The sequence below is a fragment of the Ammospiza caudacuta genome, chromosome 23, assembly GCF_027887145.1.
Source record: "Ammospiza caudacuta isolate bAmmCau1 chromosome 23, bAmmCau1.pri, whole genome shotgun sequence".
Taxonomy (NCBI): Eukaryota; Metazoa; Chordata; class Aves; order Passeriformes; family Passerellidae; genus Ammospiza; species Ammospiza caudacuta.
In genome coordinates, this window is record NC_080615.1 from 4429527 (window position 1) to 4455642 (window position 26116).

General features: G+C 50.5%; 1 protein-coding gene across 5 annotated transcripts in view; it reads left to right on the forward strand.

Moving 5' to 3' along the window:
* The window catches only part of LOC131567388 (protein CEPU-1), a 390343-nt gene extending 364516 nt beyond the window's left edge, over positions 1-25827 (forward strand). For 4 of the 5 annotated variants that reach the window (XM_058818975.1, XM_058818978.1, XM_058818973.1 and 1 more), the window contains 5 exons: positions 17181-17315; positions 18137-18257; positions 19607-19758; positions 22655-22687; positions 24208-25827. In XM_058818975.1, coding sequence (XP_058674958.1) covers positions 17181-17315; positions 18137-18257; positions 19607-19758; positions 22655-22687; positions 24208-24308 — 542 coding nt within the window. In that variant the 3' untranslated portion in view covers positions 24309-25827. The remainder of the gene's footprint in view (positions 1-17180; positions 17316-18136; positions 18258-19606; positions 19759-22654; positions 22688-24207) is intronic. The other variant, XM_058818976.1, reaches the window with a different exon arrangement.
* The last annotated feature ends 289 nt before the right edge of the window (positions 25828-26116 follow it).

The following is a 26116-nucleotide window of genomic DNA, read 5'->3' on the forward strand; positions in this document are numbered from 1 at the left end:
CAGGAGAGGAAGAGTGAGCTAATCAGAAATTACCTGTGGCGCTGTGTAATTTGCAGCAGCAGCTCTTTCCTGATTTTGGCCATGATTAGGCATTCTGCTTTCAAAACTCAAAGGGAACAAATGATCACAGAGATTTACCAGAGCCTGGTCTCCTGCTGATGGAGGGTGATGAGCCCAGAGGTGGCCCAGGACAACTTCCATGGCTGCTCATCCCTGTGGGCAGCTCCTCTGTTTCTAGGTCTGCCAAGCCACCAAGGGGAACCTCTACTTCTCCATTTTGCATTCACCACACACAGCAAAGATGAAGATCAGGAGTGTGAGGACTGAAATGAGAACCAGAGAAAATGCATAGAGGTGCTATAGCAGATCTGGGATGTTGGATACATTCTAATTCAGAGTGCCAGGGCCAAGCAATACCCAAAGCTTGCTGCTGGCCCCTCTTGGTTGTTGTTCTTCTACTCATCCCATGGGAAGTTTTGAGCAAGCTGCCTCCTGTCCTTCTCACCATCTTCCTCCATTTCTCATGAAGTGGTGGAGAAAAGGGACAAGGGAGAATTGTTTGAGAGAATGCTGGTGCATAATTTGAGTTCACACAGTGGGTGGGGAAGTGGCTCTCAGCAGTGCTGCTTGGCACAGGCTGTGCCAGCCCTGTGTGTGCCAGGCACGGCCCCACCAGGAGCTGAAGGACTGGTCCCCAAGCTGACACTGGTGAGTGCTGCTCTGTGCAAAGGCACTGCACAGTTTTTATTATTTCCTTGGTACCTGTGAGCACACAGCGCACCTCTTGGTAGGAAATGGAGCAAATAAGAGTGTTTGCTCACCAGGGAGTGCATGGGAAGGCCTTTCAGAGGATATACACCAAGAGCAGCTCAGCTCCCTGGTGACTGATCTCACTTGAGACCCTGTGCCAGCCACTCCAGGCTCCTCTGACTGCTTGGCTCTTCTGTCTCTGCTCCAATGAATTTGCATTCAGTGGCTTGGCCTGGTAAACTCTGCTGAATTTGGCTGCCTGCAGCTGTTGCCATGTTCTAGGAGTTGTGAAACCCATTTTGGAAGCTCTCCTTGGTTTGGGGGCTGGAGGAGTTCCTGCAGCTGGGATGAGATCAAGTTCATGCTATAACTCAAGAGCTCAGTGGACCTGAGCAAGAGAATTTTCTGCTTCTGATTTTGAGAAATGCAGGTATGTTGGCCCTGTTGGTGCCTCCATTAGTTCTCAGACCTTGGTCCTACCTGTGCCCATCCTCATCCTCCTGCATGAACAAAAGTAGGCTTCTGACTCTGGAGAAATGTTTTGTGAGCCTGTGGCCAGTCCAAATAAGGTGTGATCCAGCCTGTCTTCTGTCCCTCTGCCTCAGGTCTCTCTGTCTTATTTCATTTCCCCTCCCAGTAATGCTGTATTAACTCACAGCAACTCCTGTTAATGCAGCTGAACAGATTGAGGTGGAAAAAGAAGTGAAGCTGCTGGAGTCACAGCTTCTTCTGCCTCAGCAGAGGAGGCTTAACAGCTTAGAGGCTCTGTCCTGGACTTGGATGCTCCAGCTGGCATCACAAGTACCAGCAGAGCTGCCAGTCACTGGGACGTCAAAACTCAGCTCTGTGAAACTGCTGTGAGGTGCCAAGATGTGCCATGGGATGGGGCAGCTCCATCCCTTCTTGGTACCCTTGTGGGGCCCAGACCCTTGGCATGGCAATTAAGAGAGGCATCTTGGGGACAAAAGGAGGGAGAAAAAGAGGCAAAGAGTGAAAGAATTATGTACAGAACAGTGGTCTGGATGTAACACTTGGCATGAAGGCAGCAGCATGTCCCCAGAGGAGGGAGAAGTTGCATAGACTTGGACTCAGGGGTCTATGTGTGCCCATAAACATACATTTTGCACCCTTAGGTGCAGAGCATGTCTGTGTTTCTGAGTCTTTGGCTGGATTACAGTCCCCAGCCTCGTGTGCTGATGCTGTCTGTAAACTGCAGCAAGGTCTTCTAGTTAATAGCCTGGTTTTGGTCACTCAGGTGTTTCCATAGTTACTGGGCTTTTTATTTATTTTTGGGTGGGTAACTGATGTTGTCATGGCGATTGTCATATTGTCAGGCCAGTTTTCATCTCTCAGTGGATGAAGGCTGAGGTTTCTTGGCGGGGATAAAGTACAGCACGCTGGGCCACCGGGCTCAGGGTGACGCCAAGGCACTGGCACAGAGAGTGGCACCACGTTGAGCTATCCAGGGGATATTTATCTGTGCTGCAGACACAAAACTAGTCATGCCTCCCATTAAGCTTGGGAAATGTGCCAAGGAATTGAAGTGAGGGATCTTCCAGGAGGAATGAAGGCTCAGCAGCCTCTGTCCCAGGAGGAGCAGGCACCATTTAGCAGCAATGATGAGGAGGGCTGTGTGGGCAGACAAATGGGATTATTGTGCCATGGCCGGGCCAGAGGCACAAGGAAAGGGTGTAAAACTGGGTGTGTGCATGCAGATCCCTCCACTGGCTCATCCAGCACCGCTCTGCCACACACAGACATCCCGAGCCAGAGGCTGCATCCAAGTCGTCATCCTTAATGACCCTTGATGGACTTTTCTGCCATGGTTTTATCTAATTGCTTTTTGATTATTGCTGTAGTATGATGGATTCTGGTGTGAGGCTTAAGACAGTGGCTGCCAGGGTAGGAAAACATTATGGTTTGGCTGATGGTGTATTTACTTGTAAGAGGTCTGATTGAGAGGTCTTTGTGGTGGGAATCCCTCATTAATCTCAGGATTAAGCTGGGTGCTGAAAGCTGGATCCCGTGCAGAGCTGGAGTCCTGAGCTGTCATTTGTGGGGCAGGTGATGCCTCAGGGCTACCAGGCAGACACTGGGGAGGTGCCTGGAGGATCCTGATGTGGCCACATCCAGGATATCGCCCATGATCAGCCCGTTTAACCTCTGTGGCCTCCCTGGAAGAGGAACAATCGCAGTCCCTTTTCTCACAGAGCTGCAGGAGGATAAACACATTCCAGACGTGAGGCACTCAGAGGCAGCAGTAATCACAGCTCGTATACACACTTAAGATAGATGAGACACGGTGGCCTGATGTGGCAGAGGTCTCATGAGATCATCTGTCTATACATCAACAGCAAACCAGCAAAGGGACTCTGGGAGAAGTCTGGTGTATTTGGGTATATTGATTCTTCCTGGCTCTTGGCAAGGCTTAAAACAAGAGGACAAACATCTGCAAAAATTATCCAGCTTGAAGAGGTGCTTGTACCTGGGAAGGGGAGACATCCTCCTGTCTCAGAGGTTTGTCCATTGAGCACATTGCCTGCCTTCTTCATCCTCCCTGGAGAGGAGGCAGAGGATATTTATAGGTTGGACATCAGATCTGGAGCCCAGCTGGGAGGCACAGGGAGAAGGGGGATCCTCTTGGGTGGGAAAATCTCTGCCTGCTTTTGTGCTGCCTTGTTCCTCCCCTGATCAGCTGCACGTGCTGTGAGATTGCTCCCGTTAGCCTGTCCTCATGTCACCTCATTATTGGTAGGACCAGAGAGCCTCTGTCCTCTGCTGGCCCCTTTAGCAGGGAAATACCTCTCAGAGGGAGCAGATGGCTCGTGTAAGGCTCCTTCTATGTTCATCCTGGGTTTTGTGTCTCTGCTCTGCCTCTTTTCTGCTTTGGAGATTTGCTTTGAGCCAACATGAGTGGTGTGTCAAAGGAGGGAAGCGAGTGCTCCTGCTGTGTGATGGAGCACAGAGCCCAGCCTGAGCTGCTGGTTGGGATGGGATGGGATGGGATGGGTAGGATAGGATAGGATAGGATAGGATAGGATAGGATAGGATAGGATAGGATAGGACAGGATAGGATGGGATGGGATGGGATGGGATGGGATGGGATGGGATGGGATGGGATGGGTTGGGATGGCCAACATGTTGTACATACTGTCCCACCTCACTTTACTGCATATGTCCCTCCTATCTTTTGGTGTCTGGGTGACTCAAAAGAGGGTCAACTGATGGCCAAGCACCTTGTCCTCCTAGGGGCAGTTGCAGGCCTGGGCTCCACTGTATTAACTGGAGCATTTCAACTGGTTCCAATCCTGTCGGCAGCTCAACCATCCCCTTGTTTACTGTTGAAATAATTACTGCTTTGCCATAATATTAGCTCTGAGCCGTGACTCCATTACCATTATCACCGGAATATTACCCATTTATTATCTCCCAGCAACCCTGGAAGATGAACACTAGGCTTCAGAGACCAATTGTTTTACAACAGACAGGATCTTGGTGTGCATTGTTTAATGAGGTAAACTACATTATAGCCAGCATTAATTTGGCTCCGGTGCTCTCCACTAAATCATTGTTAACCTGTAAGTCTGCCACCACTTTTGATACTCCTTTAATCAATGTTTGCCAGACAGAGCAGCTGGGCAAATGGTCAGCAGTGGTCCAACTCTGCTTGTATCATGTAGGGTATACAAACAGGAGAAATAAATGGGATGAAGTGGCCATGGAGAAGCAGGACTTTTGGATGGACCCTGTTTTTTTGTGTGGTTGTGGTGATGGAGGCAACTGGCATTGCCATGGGTTGCTTGAGAAGAGTGTGGACCCATATGACCACCAGCAATATCCTGACAGGGGGATCAGAGGGAATATTCAGTCTGTTGAGTGCCAGCAGCTTCTCCATCATGTCCCATGGGAGAGGGATGTGGCCCAGCAGGGGACAGAATCTGGTGGAATAATTTCATGAGCTCCAGGTTGTTCTTTTGCCAAGGAATGACTAAAACTTGGTTAGCGTGACATGTGGGGAGCTTCTTTTAGCATTTCCCTTCCTGATGCACCCTAGTTCCTCCTGCTTGTTCAAAGCAATGGGAGATTATGTACTTTTATGTGTATAAAAGTAATATTTTTGGCTCCCTGCATGGTGGAAATGAACTCTTGGAGCTGATTTTGCATATTTGGCATAGATACCTCTAAAATATGCATCTTGGTACAAAAATAACAAGACCCCTTCCAGCTACAAATGAGGCAATGTCTTTCCCTTAAAAAAGGAGGGGAAAAAAACCTCTTGGTTTCAAGACATTCCCTAAATGCAGCTTTGCAATGTCACACTTTCCCAGTCTGCCAGAGGCAGAGAGAGGTCTGCTCCTCAGCACAGTTTGGGGAAGCAGCTGCCTGCTGGCCTAATAGGGGGCAAAACCAGGAAGCTCTGCCTGCACCCCCAAATTTTGTCCTGTGTCTTATCCCCTTGGTCCCTGACCACCTTTCCCACAAAGGTGAGACCACTGAGGAGTTGCAAATGCCCTGATCTGTGCTCTCCATGGCATCTCCCTGCAGGAAGAATGGGATGTGTTAATGGCGTGGTGGGACAAAGAGGACAAAGCCCAACACACCAGCAATGTCAGCTTTTTGTTGGATTTTCCATCTCTTCTTTCTTGCTGAACACAACTCCCTGTTTCCCTGATAAATGCGTGGCTTTGTGTCGCTCCCTGCCTGGGACTCTCCTTTCATTCAGCTGGCCTGGGGAAGAGCAAGGGACAGGAGTGTCTGAGATTCAAGAGATCTCCACGCAAATTAAAACCTTTTATCAGCCCCTAATAGCTGTGCAAACTAATTATATTTGGGCCAAACTTTGCCAGTGACTCCCTTGAGGTATTATTATAAAAATCTGAGCTGTGGAAATGCGTCCCCATTCTGTCAACACCAGGTCGCTCCAGCTATAGAAAACTCTGCTCTGGCTCTTTTTAGCTCCCGTGATGTGCTTTGCATAAGCTGCTGCTGTTGTTTTCAGGAAGGAGAGAGCCTGGCTGGGCTGTGTCACACGTGGCCCAGGTCTGCTGAGCCAAGGACAGGGCTGTGTGCTGGGTAGTAGCGCTGAAATATTTATTTGCACAAGTCCTGTGGGCTTGGCTCAGTTTGTGGCCATCAGTGTGGCTTTGGGGCTGTGGGTGCACAAGTGCTTCCATCCCTGGAGAAATGGGATGTGGTGATGAGGGGTGCGAAGGATGCTGGAGAGGTGGGGATGCTCAAACACACCAGGCAGGGGATGGGAATGAGCAGCCCAAAGAGAAAGCGCGTACGGCTCTCTGTGGATGGCTTTCCCAGTGCCAGTTCCTTGCTGGGTGGCTCCTTGTGGTTTTGGAGCTGATTTCCCCCCACATTTGTTCTTTTTTTTTTTCCTGGCATCACCATTTGCTTCATTCTTTGCCTTATGACCTTGTTCCCAAGCTTGCACGGGGTAGGGCACCAAAGATAACCCCCATGTTCACCCACCCCCACTGTGCATAGATGGAGGCAGCACAAGGAAATGCTTTGAGCCAAACTTCCCAGAGGGAAGGAGGATTTTGCCCTGTGCCACCATTCCCCCACCATCCCTGTGCTCTTCCCGGGGCACAGATTGCCAGCTAATGGGGTGGAGCTTCTGCGAGCACTCTCCATTAATGGAGCAGAATATAAACAGAATAAAGCCTTCATTTCCCAGGCTGTGATTTCATTATTAATATACTTTACAGTTCACAGGTTGTTCATTTGCTTCCATGTTTTCTCAGCTGGTGTAATCTGCTGCGCAGAGTGAGAAGAGTCATAAAATTTCCATTTCCAGTTGAATGTGCGTCCAATTCGCCATGAAATGTTTCTCTCTGTCGTGAATATTAAGTGCCCAAGGAGTCAGTGGCCCTGGGATTAAGCAGGGCAGGTTGCCAGCCCCTCTCTGGTTCCCAGGGGTGCAGGAGAGAATGGGTGTAGAGAAGGAAAGGTGACAAGGCAAAGTGGGGGGACTGAGGGAAAAACCACGTGGCAGAGAGAGGAAGAGGGAAAAGAGGAGGAGAGAAAGTGAGGATAGAGGGAAAGGGAGGAAATTGAGTGGCAAAGAGGCTTTAAGGAGGGATGTGGTGGGTGAAGGATGCTCTGACAGGACTGACCTACACTCACCTCCTTGTTTCCCTGTCCCATCACCTTGACACTTGTCAGGGAAGATGCTGCACCAGTGTTTGCCCCAGTTTGTAAATCAGTTGTTGATGTCTGTGCTCGGTCACTGCCATGGGCCTCAGGGCTGTGCCCTTCCCCTGGCCTGAATATGGGTAGAAAAAGTCTCCTTGTCTCTGAGGAGACTGAGAAATGCTGCTGGGCTTGTAAGGGCAAGGAGAGCCAGAGTGGCTCAACTGCCTTACACCAAGCTGGAGAATAACAGGGAAGCTACAGCCACGGAGCTGTAGCACCACTGCAGACGCAGAAAAAGGACTTTTCACATGAATTTGGGGAAGAAAAAAAATCATGTTCTGCCCATGTTAAACAGCTAGCAGTAAATTTGCTGTGTATTTAGGATATTTAATGTCTTGTAGCCAAGCAACGGGTTTCTGGGACAAGGAAGCAGAAATTTGGGTAGTTGTGGCAGGTGGTCATGCCCTGAGGCTGGGAAGGTGGTGAGACCAGCAGTGCCATGGAGGGGTGCCCACAGCTGCAGCGCCACTGGCAGTGGGCACATCTGGCAGGACATCTGGCACATTGCTACAGCTGGAGGTGGTGGGAAATGTGTGCCCTGGTTACCCCTCCCTGGCCTTGCAATAGAAGCACAGGATGTGGTGTAACTGCTGGGAAAGGGGACAAAAAGGCAAATCATGGTAATGTGTCCAGGCTGTGGGGGTAACTTGGGTGCTACCCCGAGCTGATGGCATCGTTTCCTTCCGACTCTTTGCTGAAATTACTTCAGCCACAGCATTCTTCACTGCAGGGAAAAAAAATGCCTCTTCCTTTCCCATCTTCTCTCGGTTGAGTCAAGATAATAATAGTCTTTTTCTGATCCCCTGAACTTTCCCATCTGCTTGGTAAAACAATGGCAATTCTTTTTCCTCCTGGCCTCTCTCTCTGTCTTCCTCTCTTTTATTTTTATTCTCCTATGGTATAATTTAAAGCCAGAGCAATGCTGTAGCCCATGGGTTTTTCCCCTTCCTGTGACATACTGCTGTTATTTAAAATGGCATTTCCCTTGCAGAGCAATGCCTCTCACTGCCCTCCCAGGTCCTCTAGGAGCGCCAATACCTACACAGAGGCCTGAGGGGGGGATGATGGGCTCCAAGAAAGGGGCTCAGCCCCGCCTCCAGTCCCCCAATCTCAGCCACCCAGCATCACACATCCCTGAAATTCCTGTCACAATCACCCCTTCCCCAGACCCAGGGCATCCTCACCAGCCCCCCATAGCCCCAAACCCATCCAAATCATCACCCCTGCATTTCCCTGGCTTCTCTCAATAAGCCACAATATTGTGAGTGATCCTGCAGAAATGGAGACATCAGTGCCATAAAACACAAGGGACAGAGCAAGGCCACTGGGCTGGAAAATAGCGTGTCTGAAAAAATAAAGACGGGATAAAGATGATGGAGAGGCGACAGCAAGTCTCACCCTGCCATGATTCAGATGACTCTGGGGGGTGAAGAGCGGTCAGGGGGTCCCAGGGGAAAAAGAGGGGTGGAAAATATCCCCCATTTGCAGAAAGTTGTGGCAGCCACAAAGTCCGGGCTTGCCATGAGCTGCCTGCTGGGATATGCGCGGAGAAGGGAAAGTTTCCCAGATCCCCGTGACTTCTTGCCAGCTCTGGGGATGGATTTAGCCGGCACTTGATGCTTATTTTTTTACTCTAATGCCATTATGCCACTTGCTTCCCATCTGAGGGATATTTCCCTAATGCGGCTGAAATACGGCTTAGCCGAGGTTACAGCCATATAACGCTTTGCATTGCAATTGCTTCTTAAGAGCTTGTCCTGTGGAGAAAGCCTTGGGGTTTAAATTTCCAGCCGGAGGGACCCTTCGGTCCTGGCTGCCAGCTGCTCTTTTTCACACAAATCCAGAGGAAAGCAGGGTGCCTCGAGTTTGGCAGGGGTTGGGAATGTTTTCTCCTGCACTGCAATGTGGTCACATGGAGTTGTTGGGAAGGGATGTGGTGGATCTCCCATGGAATTTTTTCATGTTCTTTGCAGAGCACCTGCAAGTAAAGGATTTTAAGATAAAAACTCTTCACAATGGTGCTATAATGGATGGCTCAGGTGACTTGGCATATCTGCATAACATCGGTGGGGTGAGCTGAGTGGGCAGGTGTCCCCAGAGCAGGCAGGAGCAACCTTGATTCTTGCTCTCCTCGCCAAGCCCTGTGCACCACAGCTTCTCCCAGAGCCAGCGAGGGAGCTGCCAGAAATGGGATGAGCTCCAGAGGAGCCAAGTTGCGACAGGATTTAATGGAGGAGCAGCGTTCCCACAAACAGGATGCATGTTTGAGCGATTTTCTCCAGCGGCATCTGTCGCTCTCCAACATCTTGGTAGCATTGCAACAAATTATTTAACCACTACCCACTGTACCCCATCTGTTAGGCAGCCCCTCCACATGGATGGGGCCCTACTTCCCACCTTTCCAGAGGAACTCACCGGCGAAGGCTGAGCGCCAAACAACAGGACAAATTAAATCAAAAGCGCAGCTTCGGCACCCAGGGGGAAAATGCACATCAGCTTTGACTTATTGCATGGCGCACGCTTACAAGAGAGAAGCAGCGGCTTTTGTCACTGCAAGGGGCCATGAAAAATGAATTAGGGCCGCTGCTGGGAGAGGGCATGCAGGAGAATCTTTCATTCCAGCAACGCTGTCCTCTCTCACCTTGGAAGCAACTACGGAGAAAAAAACACAGGGAGGAAGGAGGGGTAAGGAAAGGAAGGAGAGAGGACTTTGTGTTGGGCACCTGATTGGATGCTCTGGGCTGTGGAAGAGACCATGGGAGGAAGAGTGGTGCCAGGAGCAGTGTTGGTGCTTGGGCAGGAGCTGCTGGGAGATGCTGTCTCCTCAGGAGCTCTCTGGAGAAGGCTTGGCTCTGTGGGAGCCTTGACATTGATTTTCACGTACCTTTTGCATTTGTTTTTGCAAGGAGGCAGAAAAGCTCCGTGGGAAGTGGCTCCATGCCAGTCACAGCTTCTGCTGAGCATCAGTCCCTCCCAGCGTCACCACAAGGGTCACCCTTGCCTTTCCAGGGCCAAGGAGAAAGGGATCCAGCTCATGCTGGTGACACTGGGTGGGTGTCATTAACAGCTGCCCTCTAATGAGCCCTGCACCCATCTTTGCTGCAAATCGGATGCTATTTAAGCTCTTTGTGAACCGTAGCCATTGTTAATTTGCTCTAACATGATGACACATGCCCTCTGGACCTTTTCCTGGGGTCCAGTGTCCTTACCAGCACCCCAAGAGGAGGCAGAGGCTGGGAGAGGCTGAAGACAGTCAGTACCACTTTGCTGAGCCTTGAGCTGCCTCTGAGCTCTCCCTCTCACCGAAATAAAAGAGCTCATTCTTTATTCGACTCATTTACTCCTGAGTTAGAGCCTCGTTCAAGGGTGGTTGGTCCCTGAGTTGTTTTGTTTTGTTTCTTTAAATATTAATTTCCATAATCCATTTATTTCCCAAGGAACTACTTCTTGCAAACAAAAGGTTTAATGCTCCTCTTTTATTCCTGGTAACAAATAAGTTGTCTGAGACGTGCAAAAACCTCGGCAGCAGCGAGCCGTGCGTCGTGCTGATGCCACAACCCATGCTAAGGATGGAGAGATGCATCCCTGAGGGATCACAGGTGCCACAACAGCATCTCCCTGGAGGTGCTCGCCCAGAGAGGGAGGGCAGCAAGCCAGGCCAACGCTGGGAAGCCCCCACAACCTGGGATTCCAATCTTTTGCATGGAGGCGTCTCTGACATGCCTTTTTGAGATGGAAGATTTGAGAGCCGAAGGCCAGGAAGCACAATAGAAGATAGACTGCTTGTACCTCATTGTCTGGAGAATAGATGGGCTGCAGGCTCCCGGAGAATAGGAGCTGCCACTCAGGTGGCTTTAATAGAACAGGCGGCAGATAGATTTCAATAAAAGAAATGAGTATAAATATTGTTAGCGGAGAATAGAGGGAAAGTGAAAAAGATCTTGTTTAACGAGTCACAGTGGGAAACTTTCAAGGACTTTTAAGCTAAAAACTCTTCACAATGGTGCTATAATGGATGGCTCAGGCGACTTGGCAGCTCTGCATAGCATTGGTGGGGTGAGCAGAGTGGGCAGGTGTCCCCAGAACACTGCGGGAAAGGGCATGGCAGGGAGTCAGAGACTGGTTTGGTTTGGAAGGGACCTTGAAGATCATCTCATTCCAACACCCTGACATGGACAGGGTCACCTTCCACTAGACCAGGTTGCTCAGGGCCCCAGTGCCTTGCTTTAACTGTCACTGGAGTTCATGCCAATATATTGACTATGTGCAACCACAGGCTGAATGACCACGGGATGTGGTGGCATCTGGAAGGTCTCTGCATGTCACCTGTCCCTGTGACTGGTGAGATGTGTGGCATGTACCCACCTAATAGTTAAATATCAGAGTTGTTGTGTGAGATATGAGCCCCAAGGGTGATCTCAGGGATGCACTGAGCAAACAGAGCCACAAATGTGGGTCCTGACTGAGCTCTGACTGCATTGAGGGAGAAGTTGAAGAATGTGTCTTTCCTGCCTTTGTGATGGCTCCATTTTGGAATGTGTCTGTCAAAATCCCCGTGTCCTGACCCTTTGGTCATGGGCAGCCAGAGATGCAACCTTTAGAAATAGTCACCTGTGCTCATGTCAGCATAAAATCAGGCCTGGGCAGGTCCTCCACTGTATTTTGGAGTAAAATTCAAGTCACCCTCAGCTCACCTATGCCCCAAAAAGTTGGAAGGGGAAGAAAAGCCACAGCACTACATAGCCACAGGCAAGGAGAGGCTCCCACAGCCCCAGGGAGGAGGGGACACTCATACCAGTGGAGAAGAAGGACTTTATGTCAAGGATTTTATGGCCACCCCTCTCCTTCAAAGCCCGTGTTGCTGTGCACAAGGAGCAAAACTGGCTGAGAGAGTTCCCAAATCCAAGGTAATAAAGGGTCTGAGTAAGGAAAACATGATGTTTTCTCTCTGTTTGGTGACACCAGACACAACTGGTAATGGTTGCCACCCCTGGGGCATGAGGATGAGGAGGGAGCTCAGACTGCAGCAGTGTAGTGAGCTCCTGCCAAGGCTCCCACATCCCTGAGCACCACGCAGTGCCAGGCAGCAAGCGCAGCATCCCCTGGGGCTTTGCACAACATCAGGCCATGGAAACATGCTAATTAACATGGAAAAGCATGTCAGAGGAGAGATTCCCTTCCTTGTCATCGGGAAACTTCAAAAGCAGTGGCTTGGCCCCGTGTAAGCACGACAGAGACTCTGATATGCTGTGTGCCCGTTTCTGGGGAGACAGCCCCGCTTTTGAAGGCTTGTGAACATGGAGAACAGGAGGTGTGTACCCTGTACCTCATGTAGGTGTGCTTCCTAAATGGATTGCTCAGCTAAGGGGAGGTCACAGATAGAAACGGGCTTGAGCCTGCAGTTCAGGGATGCAATATTCGCAAGAGGAGGAGAGGAGTTTGTCTGGGTCGATAGGGTAATCTTAAAAAAAATCATTTTTAGAATGATTGCGCTGGATGGTTTCCAGCAGGTTAATTATCCCTAATCTTTGTCCACTGGAGCATGGCAGCTTCAAGCTGGCACAGAGGGGCTGAAAAGAGGGGGTGCACAGAGGAGAAGCTGCCCTAGCTGGGGTCATTCACCTGATCAAACAAAAATGGGGAAGGGAATTTCAGAAACGCCTGAACTTTGTTCCTGATGTGTTAATGAGCTATCAGGAGAGGGTAATAGTGGCTAATCAGAGGTGAAGCAGGTGCCTTCCCCAGTTTGGCTGGGGAATGTAATGGTGGCAGCCTTAGCTCTTGTTTATCCACACACCTGGGGCTGTGTCCTGCCTCCTTTGAGACGGATTTGGGGTGATTTGGGGTGGTTCTTTTCTCCACCTATTTTCCCATCTGCTCTGATTCTACTAAATCTCCCTTTCCACTCCCATCCCAGCTGCACTTTTCCTCTCACTGCTGTGTGAAGGAGAGGTGAAGCGGGTCCCAGGTGCCAGCAATTCTCTTATTACCTTTGTGTGCTTTATTTATTTACCATAAACTGTTATAGGATGGCCATCAGCACCCCATCGGGGTGACGTTTGAAATATATGGCTCTCGGGCTTAGTGCGTCACTTGGAGCCAGGAGTCTGCACGATGTTAATTTTTATTGCCAGAAGTAGCCATAAATTGATAGTTGAGAATTGCTGTAGGGACTGTAATTAACTAGTTACTATTTCACCTCCAAAAGGAGCAATGTTTCACGCTCTTACTTTTACTTATCTGGAATCAGCTGCTGTCAACATCCGCTGAAGCCCGTATAAAGATTTATAGACCTTGGAGGTAAATATTGACTAATGGGCAGCTTGGCTTAATGTTCACCTTGAAGGACAATAAATTGTGCTATTGATTGAAGCGAGATGTCAATATCTGCATTGTTGTAAACATTTTAATAAAATTATCTCCATAAAATATTCTCTTTCTTTGGCTCATCCTGGCCACTGGGATCAGTGCCTGGAAAATGCAGCAGCACGGTGTAGAGGGCAGGGCAGTGCTTTGGGATCACTGGTGGGACTTTGAGCACCCAGAGACCAACCTTATTGTGGAACCACTGTTGAGGTTGTGCCTTTGGGCTTTAGAGATGAAAAATCTTGCAGCTCTGGCTGGCTCAGCTTGATCTGAAGTGCAAGGAGTTGATATGGACACGGGGAAGAGCTCCAAGGAAGGTTTTTCAGTGGCATCACAGGCAGTCTTCAGCCAGGGAAAGCTGTGAGCAGTGTCCTAGAGACCTGAACATGGCTGCAACAGTGAGCCAGGGGACAGTGGCATGTAATTAATTTGGGAACATGTGTTCACTTTCTGGTGAGTTATTATCTTGTCAGAGGCTCAATGGAAGCAAATGAGGAGGAGGAGTCAGAAGGGAGATGAGTCAGGATGGGAAAACGAGGAGAAGGGAGGGAAGGAGAAGGGCATGGAGGGAGGAATATGGATGCAGGAGGCATCTGCCCACACCTCATTGCATCCATGCTGTGTGGGACCCCAAGCACAGCTTGGCCATCTGTTGGGTTTGCCTTGGTGCTCCGTGCCACACCAGGACCTCGCCTCTGTGGCTCCTCCATATTCATGATGGTCAAACTCCTCCTTTCCTGAGGCTTTTAATAGAGATCTGCAGAGCAAATCCCAAACAGTGCATGGTGGTGATCTGTGTGCAGCCTCCTGCTCACTGAGCACAAGGACTCAGGCTCTGCTTTTCCATCTCCCCTGCTCACAGTGGGTTAGTTCATCATCCTTGGCTGATGAGCAAGGATTACACTTGTGCGTCGTCCATGGCCATTCCATTTCTAGCCTTCATTATATTATTAGTATTAATAATAATAATGATGGGTGCTGGCTGTGCTAGTTTTCTAGCTCCTGAGGAGATGAGAGAGCTCTCCATTAATTCCTGCAATATTTCAGCTCCTAATTCTGCTCAAGCTGAGAGAGCCTTGAAAGTTTCCACCATCAGTTCAGGCAGAGAAGAATTGGTACCTCTGGCAGAGCTCCTGGAGCTGCAGGGCTCTGGTCAAGCCTTGCCCTGGGCATTCCCAAGTTCCAGGTGCTTCCAGGATGTGGTCCCAGAGTGAAGAGACTTAACAGATATGATTTTCCTTCAAAGACACTTGTATAGGAGAGGATGGGGGAATGTTGTCTTTGTCACCTGGTGTTACCAGGGGGCAGGGACTCTTTATGTCACCTAAATATTCGAGATGCTGTATCTGTCACTAAGGAGGCATGCCTGGGCTAGAGCCTCTTGCAGGGATGGGTATCCCCAATGCTATTGTCATCTGAGCATGACTTATATCATGTTGTGCACAGGACAGAAACAGGAGTCATCTCCAGCTCAGAGCATCCTGTCTCAGTCTGGGGCAGGCTCTGTTTGGCTGTAGCCCAATTCCCAGGATGCCAGACCCTGAGTTCCTGAACTTCAAGCTCTGCCTCTCCGTCAGCTGATTACTGTGCACATATCTCAGACTTCAATGCAATGCAGGCACAGGGGAAACCTTCATCCCCCAATTTCCTGTGCTTTTGCAGGTGGAAATCTGACCCTTGCAGTTACTTTAATGAAGTCTTTTGCTGGGGAACAAAATGCACTCAAGCTGCTTTGCTCCCTGATCAAGCCAGGCACACAAATTATGGCTTGACTATGGCAAGAGCTAATTCTTGTCGTGTGTGAGCCGAGTCTGGAACTTGGGAAAGGGCCTTTGGTGAGTTGGGAAGCAGTGTTATCTGAGCCTTTGCACAACCTAGAGTCAAATTTGTGCACGGAGCATCTGAAGGCCACCGGCTGTGTCCTTACTTTATCAGCAGGCAGCGCTGTGCTACAGAGAAGCTGATTCTAGGTCAGCCACAAAAAGGAATTTTTTTTCCCCCTCTCTCCTTTTTTTTTTTTTCAGTGCTGCAGGGCCGCTGGATGTAAAGCTGTAATTTTTGTGTCTCTAAAGGATATTGATTTTGGGGTAACGCCTTCATATCTCACCCTTCAGTTGCACTAAGTACTGATGAGCTCAGCGGTTTGCACCACCAGCCACCCGGGTGGGAATTTCAGCACAGGGCTGAGGACACTGGTGCATGTCAGCAATTCATCAACAGGAAAACTCACTTCACTCCTTTGCAAAGCTCACAGGGCTGCCTTCCCAGTTAGGTCAGCCTGGAAAGGTGGGATGTATGTGTGCATGCATGATGTCCTCAGTTCAGGGAGCAGTGGACATGCAGAGTACCAGGGATGCTGTGTGGAGGTGGCAGCTGTGAGTGCTGGTGCAGGGAGAGAGAGCCAAGGTGGGATTTCATCATGGCTGAGTGTATTTGCACTAGTTTGAGTTGACAATAGTGGCACCTGGGATTGCAGCAGGATCCTGGCAGATGCCTGGGGTGCTCAGTGTTGAGCTGTTCCAGGGCACTACAGGAACACCATCAGTGCTGCTTCGGTCTTTCCGTGGTGGGTGGTGAAGTCTGACCACACCACCCCTGCAGCATGGGAAGAGATGCCATAAAAGCATCAGCCGGTGGGATGCAGCGGTGTGTGCCCTGCTGGGAGCCTCCCACGTGTGGATGTTGCATGCATTTGTTAGGAGCAGGATGCACACGGTTGACCGGCCAAGCACGGCGAGCTGTGGCCCATCAGGTCACGCCAGCACAGACAGCAGTGTCCGGGTGGGAAGCCAGGGCTGGCCGAGCTCACGGCATCCCCCTGGGGACCAGGGACCTGTGCTTGGCCTCTCTGCCATTGGCACTCGCTCCCAGAAACAGCTGTCCAGAGCTAATTTATTTCCTAATGCTGCAGCAATGTTAATTTATAAATTACACTGGTAATTCGAGCTATTATTAATTTCAGATGGTGTAGGGCAAGCCTAATTAAAATATGACACCAATTGCCACACATATGTACCAAGGACTACCGTTTAAAATTTATAGGAATATTAAGTGTGACACGGGGCTTGGAGATGTTCTGTGCAGTAATTACAGCATCCTGGCTGCAGGAGATCCAGTGGGGAGATGTAAACAACAGGAAAGGGAGAAGTTGTCTCTGTTTTGGGACTGCAAAAAGTAATTTTTGTTGCTTGTTTGGGGGAGGAAGTGGGGAATCTTATGCCCCAACCTGCTCCCGGCCAGCCAAGCATTGGATGTTTTTCCAGGAGTGTGTGAAAATAAAGAGAACTCCTGCAAGGAATGGGGGCTGAAAGATGCCAGAGTGAAGAAAATGCCATATTGCATCTTTCTGACTTTGAGTGAAACTAGAAGCTGCACGGCAGCCTGGATGGGGGAGAGGACGACAAGAAATGAGCCTGGGGTGGCACAGGGTGGTTCAGCTAAAGGGAGGTGTTGGCACCACCACTAATGGCAATAGACTTGCTGTGAATTAATTGAAGCTGAAAAATTAGAGAAGGGTGTTTATGTGAGCTGAGTTAGCCTGGAGGAATCTCCCAGCAGAGGGGATGTGCAGAGGTGAGCTCAGATCATTTTGCAGGTTTGCCCACTTTGCCCACCCTGAGCACATCAAGGACATTATCTCCAGCAAGTGATGCTGGAGCAGCCCAGTGTTTGCAGAAACCTTTCTGGCAATGATGTTATTGGAATGGAGGGGCACAGGCACAAGGGCATTCCAGGCTGGGACCTGCAGGCTGGCTGTCCCAGTGCAGAGTGACACGCTCACAGATGGTGAGCAGCCAGTGGGCACAGGTTTGTTGTGCCTCCCCATCACTCAGGGCTCTCTGTCTCTGCCTCCACAGCCGTGGGCTTCATCAGCGAGGATGAGTACCTGGAGATCACGGGAATCACGCGGGAGCAGTCGGGAGAGTACGAGTGCAGCGCCTCCAACGATGTCTCAGCGCCCGTCGTCCAGCGAGTCAAAGTCACCGTCAACTGTGAGTCCCTGTGGCCCTCTGGGGACAGGGTGGGGCCGCAGAGGGTCACCCTGCTGCCCCACAAGGGAGTGAGGCACACAAAGGCCCCAGAGCGAGACAGGCAGCAGCAGTTTTTCTGAGCAGGTGGTGTTTTGCCCTATTTTCCCCTTCTTTTCAAGCTCCATTTTTTCCCACCACCTCCTCCTCAGCTGTCTCCATAAACCTGGGTTTTCTGCCCATGGAGAGGTGCTGTGCTGATAACCTCTGAGGAGAGGAGAGAAGTGAGCAGTAAATAGAATTTTTTTTTTTTTCTGTTAGAAAAAATGAGAGAGAGGAAGAAAGCAGCATATTTCATGTTTAGACATACACAAAGACCTTCCTAAGCCCCTCTCTGGTCACTCCATTAGCTGAACATATAACAACCATGAGTTGGGGTTCTGCTGTGTTTGGAAGAAAACCCCTATGAACCTGAAAACCTCTGTAGAGCAGCACCAGAGTGGCAGGAGCTGAGAGTGGGCTTGGAGATTATTTCGGCTCCTGCTCACGTGCAGGGAGAGAAAGGAAATCTTGAGGAGCAAGGGGCAGGGATAGAGCTGTGGTTGTTGTTTATTTGCTTTGTTATACATAGTAGTAAAGAACTGCTATTCCTATTCCCATATCTTTGCCTGAGAGCCTCTTGATTTCACAATTCTAAAAATTCAGAGGGAGGGAGGGGTTCACATTCTCCATTCCAAGGAAGGCTTTTTCTGCCTTCCCTAACAGACACCTGTCTTGTGAACCAAGAGAGATAGGAGTCCCAAAGTCTGCTGGATGTTCACCCCACGTTTCCCCTCTCCCCACAGACCCTCCGTACATCTCGGATGCGAAGAGCACCGGGGTGCCCGTGGGGCAGAAGGGCATCCTGCTGTGTGAGGCCTCTGCTGTCCCCTCTGCTGAATTCCAGTGGTACAAAGATGACAAGAGGTAAGTGTTTTTATTTAACTAATCAGATTTGTGGAGGGGAATTTTCCCAGGAACCTCTTTCAGTCCCCACTGGGGGAGGATTGCTGCTGCCCATGCCTCTGTGTGAAGGTGTTGTGGTAAATCCCTGCCTGGGTGAAGCATAATGTCCAAAATGGATATTGGCAGCACAAATCCAGGCACTTAAGAGTGGATGAAATCTCTGTCATCTCTTTAAATGCTTTGGCCAGAAGGCAGCTCTTGGAAAAGCAAAAGGAATGTGGTGTCAGTCAAGAAACAGGGTTTGCTTTGCCTCAGAGACAGCCTGCCTTGCTTTGGGGTGAAAATGAACCTTTTAGATCAACCTGCAACTTCTGTGTCCTGCCAAAGCACCGGGACATGGCTGGGGAACGAGGAGTGGTACAACACAGCCTGGAGTATGTTCCGCCCTGGAGAAATTGCCTCTCTCTGACCCCAAGCAAAGTGGTTTTAACCAATTTTTGAGTTGATTAGCCCAGAGAGGCTGTGGTGTGGCCAACCATAGGACAAGCCACACCGGTCACTGATAAGGAGGGATGTTTTGGCCAAAAAAAGATGCTCCAGAAGCTGGAGGGAAGTCTGGCTCTGCCTGCCTCAGCCAGTTGGAGAGGAAAGGAGCAGCAGCGTGTACAAAGCTGCGGATGTTTGTGTGGCAGATGAAAGGCTGTGCTCAGAACTAGGTCAGATCACGAGGGCCTGCGGAGCAGCGGCAGGAGCAGGCTCAGCCCGCCTGATCAGCACCCAGCGTGGCTCATAATGGGAATCCAGCACTTCCCCTGAGGAATTAGCAAGCAAGAGCTGCAGGAGCTAAGCAGGATGGGGACACCAGTTCAGGGAAGCCCAAGCACTTGGTTAATGCTCCAGCATTTGTGCTGGCTGAGAAGCCTCCCTGCTGTGGTGGGTGCCTATTGCAGCACTCACTGGGGACACGCAGAGATGAAAGAGGAAGGTCACAGAAGGCATTCTGCAGAACAGAGAGGAGTGAGGACATGGGAGGGAAACCAGGCTCTTCTGTAGGGTGTGAATGAGCCTTTCCCAGATTCCCTCCTGGCATGGGAGCATCCCTCTCTCTGCACAGCATTTGGCAAGTCCCAGCACCGTCCCATCACCCTGCAGCACTGAGGATGCCTCAGGTCAGCATGGGCTGGCAGCTGGAGACCCCAGCAGAGCAGCATCCATCTCCCTTATCTTTCCCAATACCTTCTCCTCTCCCTTGTTTCTCAAGATCCATCTCCCCACTCAGGCACAACCAGAGGATAACTGGGCATGGAACACAGTGAGCACTTCCCTTGCTGATGTCACCCCCATGACCTCCCATTCCTCTTTTCTCCCAGACTGGCTGAAGGACAGAAAGGGCTGAAAGTGGAGAACAAAGCCTTCTTCTCCAGACTGACCTTCTTCAACGTCTCCGAGCAGGACTATGGCAACTACACCTGCGTAGCCTCCAACCAGCTAGGGAACACCAACGCCAGCATGATCCTCTACGGTGAGTGGGGCTGAGGGAATCAGCCTGGAAGGGGGAATGGCTTCACAATGAGAGACATGGGAAGGGTATCCCATGTCTTTTGGGGGAAATGTGTATTTGCTGCTGGTCCTTTCTGCCCTTGGCACGTGGGCTGGAAGTTGTGGTGAGTCCTTGGGAAGGGGAGAACCTCCAGAGCTGCCTCCTGATCCAGGTCCAGTGTCCCCCACCATTCAGAGATGTTTGTCACTGTGTTTGGGACATGCCATGAATGCAAAGTTAGGAGCTGGCTGCAGGTTTCCATCTTCTTGCTTTGATGAGTACCTGAGAGAGCCTCAGTGTGAAGGCATCCCCCTGTGTCGATAAATGAGAGGAGAGATGCTGCTCAGTGTCACTGATGCCCCATTCCCATGTGAGAACAAACAGGCTCCCTGCTCCATCACCTTCTAGGCCATGTTTTCTGCTCCTGCCAAGCAGGAGCCGCCAAGGGAGATGGAAAGGTGTGGAGGGCAGGAAGGAGGAGAAGGTTTGTAGCCTTGTCCCAGGACTGTTTTCCCTGCATGCTGGAGCTGGGATCAGAGCAATGCTGGCTCTGCCCATGGATGGGAAGGGCTGTGATTAATTGAGATATTTGTCAAACCTCTTCAGGTGGCAGCGAAACCAGAGCAGGGGCTGTGCTCTCCAGGAGTCAGGAATGGATGGCAGATCTCATCCCTGGCCACTGCTTGGGGATATTTCCCTGCTGGGGTGTGGGGTGTGTGGTTCTTGCAGCTGAACCATGCAGGACAAGTGGGGACTGGGGACCTCCAACCTCTCCCCAACATTGTCCTCCTCCTTGCCACCTGCTTGTTGCGCCTGATCATCTCCTTGTCTCTTGTTCTTGTACAGTCAGAGGGAGCAGAGCAGAGGGACAGATGAGCCTTCCTCATCCCCAGGTCCCTCAGGGCAGTCTGTATCCCGGCCATACGAAGTGTGTTAGGATAGGGAGCAGTCCCACAGTATGTTCTGGGTTCTGGACTGTGCCAGGGCAGTGAGAGGCATCTGGAGACCCTGGGAAATGCTGTCCATGTCCTGGGAAGGGGCTGGATGGATTCCAAGGGTGCAGTTTAAGGATGGTAGGAGATGTCAGGCTTTTCCAGGGGCCACACCACAGCTGTGAGGTCAGGATGGCATCACAGGACAGGCTTATCCTCCCCTGCCACTGGTACTGGCAGCTGTGCCAGGTGCCCCAGACCCGTGACAGAGGAGTTCATCCCATATTGCATGCTCAGATCCATTTGTCTCCCAGTAAAGTCCAAGCTGCATGTGATGAAGGTTCACCTGTGCTAAGCCATCATTGCCGTTGCTTAGGAACTATCTCAGTTCTGTGCCCCATCAGCCTTCCTGGCAATCCAATAACCCCATGTTTTAGGGATGCCAACACCTCTGGCACTGCAAAGCCACCCAGGCCTGGCTCCACCTGTTTTGCAGGCATAGGGTGGCCGTGCCAAGTGCTCAGCATAGCCTCAGGCACATCCTTAGCTGTGATATTGCAGCTTTCCAATGTGTTTATGAGGTTAAAATCTTGATTAAAATCTTGATTAGTGGGAGCCTTCAGTTTGGCATCTGCAGATCCAGGCTGGATGAACAGCCTATAAGTAAAGATGGCATCTCCGTGATGAAGAGCTCATGGTTCCTTGGGTTCCAACCTGTCTGTGGGACTCATGCTATGATGGCAGTGTCAGCTGGGACGCTGGGAAGCATCCCACAAAAGCCTAAGCTTATTTTATGGTCTCCCCTTAGCTTTGAGGTCTGGCTGTGAATCCCATCAGGGAGCGAAATCAGAGTCCTTTGACCACCCATAATTTCCATAAAGACTCCATTGATTGAATGATCTGTTCAGTCTTTAATAATTGAGTCCCCTTGGGGGGGTGACAGTTCCCTGAGGAGACTGTGACATATGGGGGTCCCCATCTCCTGGTACAGAGCTCCCCAGCACCCCCAGGAACAATCATTCCCTAATTACCAGGGTTGTGATGGCCCCAGGCATCATAGGGCCAAGCTCACCCATCCCTAAGCAACTGGTGTCTTCAATCTGGGGATTAATGTGTCTTTATTTATCAATATATTTGTTCATTTATTTAATGCAAGATAAGAGGGAAGTGGATGCAGTGGCTGCACTACCTATGCATGAGAAATGTCTCTTCTGTGAGGTTTTGGGGGACAATTTTGTGAGTGGCCCCTTTTCCCTGAAGCTGAGTGTTTTGGAGTTTTTTCCCCCACAAATGGAGGTTTCATCTGTGCAGGTAGCGTGACATGAGCCTTTTTAGGGTTGTGAGAGAGGCTAATGTAGCGTTCATCTTTTAATCCTTTTTTTAATCTAATTTTTCATGGAGGTCAACTAGTGCTTTATTTAACATGTAGCACTCCTTATTCCAGAGCTGCCGTCTCATTCAGTGGCTCATTTGGTGCTGTCTGGGATGTGATAGAGTGCTGAGGGAAACCACATCATTCTGTGGAGTTGGGGAAAAAAACCAACCCTCTGCTTCTCACCCATCACACAGTCTATGTTGCTCCCAGAGGCAGCTGTCAGGCCATAAATCTTTTTGGGATGTTGCAGGATTAGCAAGAGGGATGGGCCCTGAACTCACGGGGGATAGCTGAACCCCGTGCATCCCCACATCCCAGCCTCTGTGCTTTGCCTTTTGCACAGGGTGCAGCTACAGGCTTTGCCAGCTCTGAGCTCCCATATTCATCTCACTTAGAGGCGAGGGGACCATGGCCCCACAGCACTGGGGTGTGATTTGGGCAATCAGATCCCATTTCTACCCCATCCACTGGTTTTCCCACCCCAGGTCGAGGGCAGGCTGAGGGAGGTGTCTCGAGCCTGCGCTTTCCATTGCCCTTTTACCTTAACTTTCCCTTGTTCTTTAATTTTTAGAAGAGACAACTACCGCTCTGACACCCTGGAAAGGTCAGTAATCTGGGGGTTCCCTACAATGTGAGTGCTTCCCCTGCTGTTCCCCTTGGGCCCCTCTGGCTCCCACCACAGCTCATCTCAGTGGGAGCCACAGCACCCACCAGCTGGATCTCCTGCCCCACAGCCCCACTGCTTTCACTGGTGTAGGGATGAATCAGGGCTTTCTTAGCCACCCTCCCATCCTGCCCCCTCCATGCCAGCCTGCTGTGCCTGTCTGGTGGTGGTCTGTGCCCTCTGCATGCCTGTCCCCATCCCATGGTGTCCTGCTCCGTTCCCATTGCCAGGGCACAGCAGGGATGTCTTTGGGCTGCTTTCCCAGTGCTACTGTGTAAGTGGCCTTGTGGCAGGTCCTTCCTCCTCTGGGATGCTTTTAATGTGTTTTTTATGGGATGAGATAGGGGTGGACAGGCATTTGGTCCCCCTCCTGGTGTTATTCCTGGCCAGGACAGCCAGCTCTCTGCTGTGCAATCTTACTGTCTGGCCAACTGGCTTGGTGGCATCTTGATTTTGGGGTGGCTTCATTGTTGATGAATTGAGTGGTCAGTCCTTGGGATGACTTGTAGATGTCTGTAGAGGCAGTGTGTGAGACCTGGATCTGTGAGGTGTGAGGTGTCTGAGTGGGTGGAGAGTGTTACTGGTGGGAAGCCAGATGGTTACTGATGCTCAGTGCCCCGGTCAGGTTTTGAAACGAGGGGACATGTCCTGGGGTTTCAAAAGCAGTTGTGAATCAGACCTTGTGGTTAGCCTTGTGTCCACAAGACATGAGTGTGGATGCCTTCCTGAGGTCTTTTTCCAACTTAGTCATCTCCTGGGCCAACTATTTTGTGAAAAGATGGGTGTTTTGGTGAAAGCCATTGTCCAAGACACCCTCCACATCCTTTCCCACAGTGAGCTTTGAACTCATCGCTTCTTGTGGTCCACATAGATGGGTGGGCTTGGCTCTTCTTGACCCTCCTCATCCCATATCCTTGAGGTGGTCTGGGCCCATACTGAGCCCCACAGAGACTCTGAAGAGGTGGAAAACACCAAGTCCTCAATGTAGTGCTGCTGGTGGTGTCTCTGCAGGGTGGGCAGGTGGTTACTGTCCCTCCCAAGGGAAACTGGAGAGCAACAGGGTGATTGCCCTGGGGTGGGCGGAATGTGCTGGGCAGTAACTGTCATCTCCCCTACAAGTGTGGCTGTAAAACTGGGACCAGTTTGGGGGAGGGTGAAGGGGGCTGAGGGAGGTTGGACAGTGAGCTTGAAATGGGGACTTCAGACTGAAAAGGGACCAGAGAGGATCTTGTCCCAAAAATCAGCATTTGTGAGGATAGGGATGGCTGTTCCCATGTTCCTGAGACAGCACAGATGGAAGGGGACACCCAGAGACCTCTCAGAGCAACCCCACCACGTGCAACACCACCAGGGGCCCCAAATAGCGTGATTTTTTTTATTGTTTCAATCTTTATTTCATGGTTTCTGCTATTTGTTGACTTCATGACCAACCACACGGGCATTCCTGTCCCTCCCCACAGGCCCTGGAGCAGTGCACGACGGGAACAACGGCGCGTGGCGGCGAAGCGGCTGCGCGTGGCTTCTGCTCCTCCCGCTCGCCCACCTCGCCCGCCAGTTTTGACCCGAGAGCCGGCCCGCGGAGTAGTGGCAGCGACGACCACGGCCAGCGAGCGCAAGCAGAAAGGAGTGGGAGAAAAGAAGAAGAAGAAGAAGAAGAAGTGTTCACCGTTTCCGAAAATAATCATAAGAATTGAGAGAGTTTCCGGCCAGGCCACCTGGGGGAGGGGGAGAGAGGAAAAACACGCAAAAAAAACAAAAAAAAAAAAACAAAACCACAACAGGAATTTGGAATGGAGAGAAAAGGGAAAAAATTAATAATCCAAGGCTTCCTGCTGAAGATGCAATGCGACTGAGTCTTTTTTTTTCCACCCTATTTTATTTTTTTTGTCCCCTACCACTTTTTCCCCCCATTTTCGTTGTTCTCTGCCACAGGCCAGCGGGGAGGATGGATGGGGCCATTGGAGTGTGGCACTTGTCCTCTGCCCTGTCCTCTTCACTGCCGCCACCCGCCTGCTCCCTCCCGTGGGACCCTCCATCCAGACACACGGGTTTTCTCCTTTGCCAAGATTTCCCCGTCTTCTCATGGACTGTGCCGCCATTTGTGTTTCTGAATATATATACATATATATATATATATATCTCCATGTATACATATATATATGTATAGATATATAGATCTTCAACAGTTACCACACCACCACGAAAGGAAAGGGAGGAAGGAGACCGGCGTCGAGCCACGCTTACATCGTACCATCCACGGACATCGTGAATGATAAGGGATTCTGAGTCATGGTTAATTTTATTAATTGTATTTTCTGATACGAGCCTAGAACTCTTAGTTCCTAAAAAACAGAAATGCAAAAAAAAGAGGGGGAAAAAAAGAAAAAAAAAAAGAGGAAAAAAACCAATCCAGGAGAAGGGGAGCAAGCGGAAAGAAGTTTGTTTGCCGAGGAGACGACCAGCCAAGGAGGTTTGTGAGCCCGGCGAGGAGGATGAGGAGGAGTCCTGTGCTGAAACACCCCCGAAACCGGCCCAAAAGCGGTCGTCTGGACAGTTCCTGCTGAGGGCACAGATGATACTCGCCGCGCGTTGAGGTGGAGGGAGATACTGAATCTTTTTATGGGATATATATATACAGTATATATAAATATACATATATATATATATATAATTTTCTTTTTTGTTAGAGTTCTAGCCACAGTTCCCAGCAGGGTCCTTCCGCTGCCATTACTGCATGCTGTATATGGAGTTAGGTGTGTATCAGTTCTCAACGAGACGAGCGTCTCAGTCACACATCCCTGAACCCCCTCGCCTTTCCACCCTCGGGTCACCGGGGACAAAGGGTCACAGGGGACCAGGGCCCCTCTCTGTTGCTTTTTGCCGCGTGGCCCCGGCCTTTTCGCGGTGGAATAAAGCGAGCTGAGGGACAGAGGGAGATCTATATAGCTCAGTTTTATATATTTTTATATATATATATATATGTGTATGTATATGTGTGTGTGTGCGTGTGTGTGTGTGTGTATATGTATATATATATATATATAAAAAAAAAACCAACACAAAATAAATGAGAAAAAGAAGACGAAGCAACTGGCCCCTGCCGAGGTGCAGGACCTGTTGCCTCGCCAACCATTTCAGCGGGGGTTTCTCCTGCAATTGGTTTTCCTCCTTCAATTTCCTTTCCTTCCCTGCGGCCGGCGGCGGGGGGCACACGGGGGGCCCGGGCGCGGGCAGGCAGGCGGCGAGGGGGCTCTCTCTGCCTATCCATTAAAACGATTGTTCCATGTGGCCGCTCCGTCTGCTTGTGGTGCTCATTGCCGCGGGGGCCAGGGCCACTCCGCGTTCTCCCCTTGCGCCACCAGGAATGGG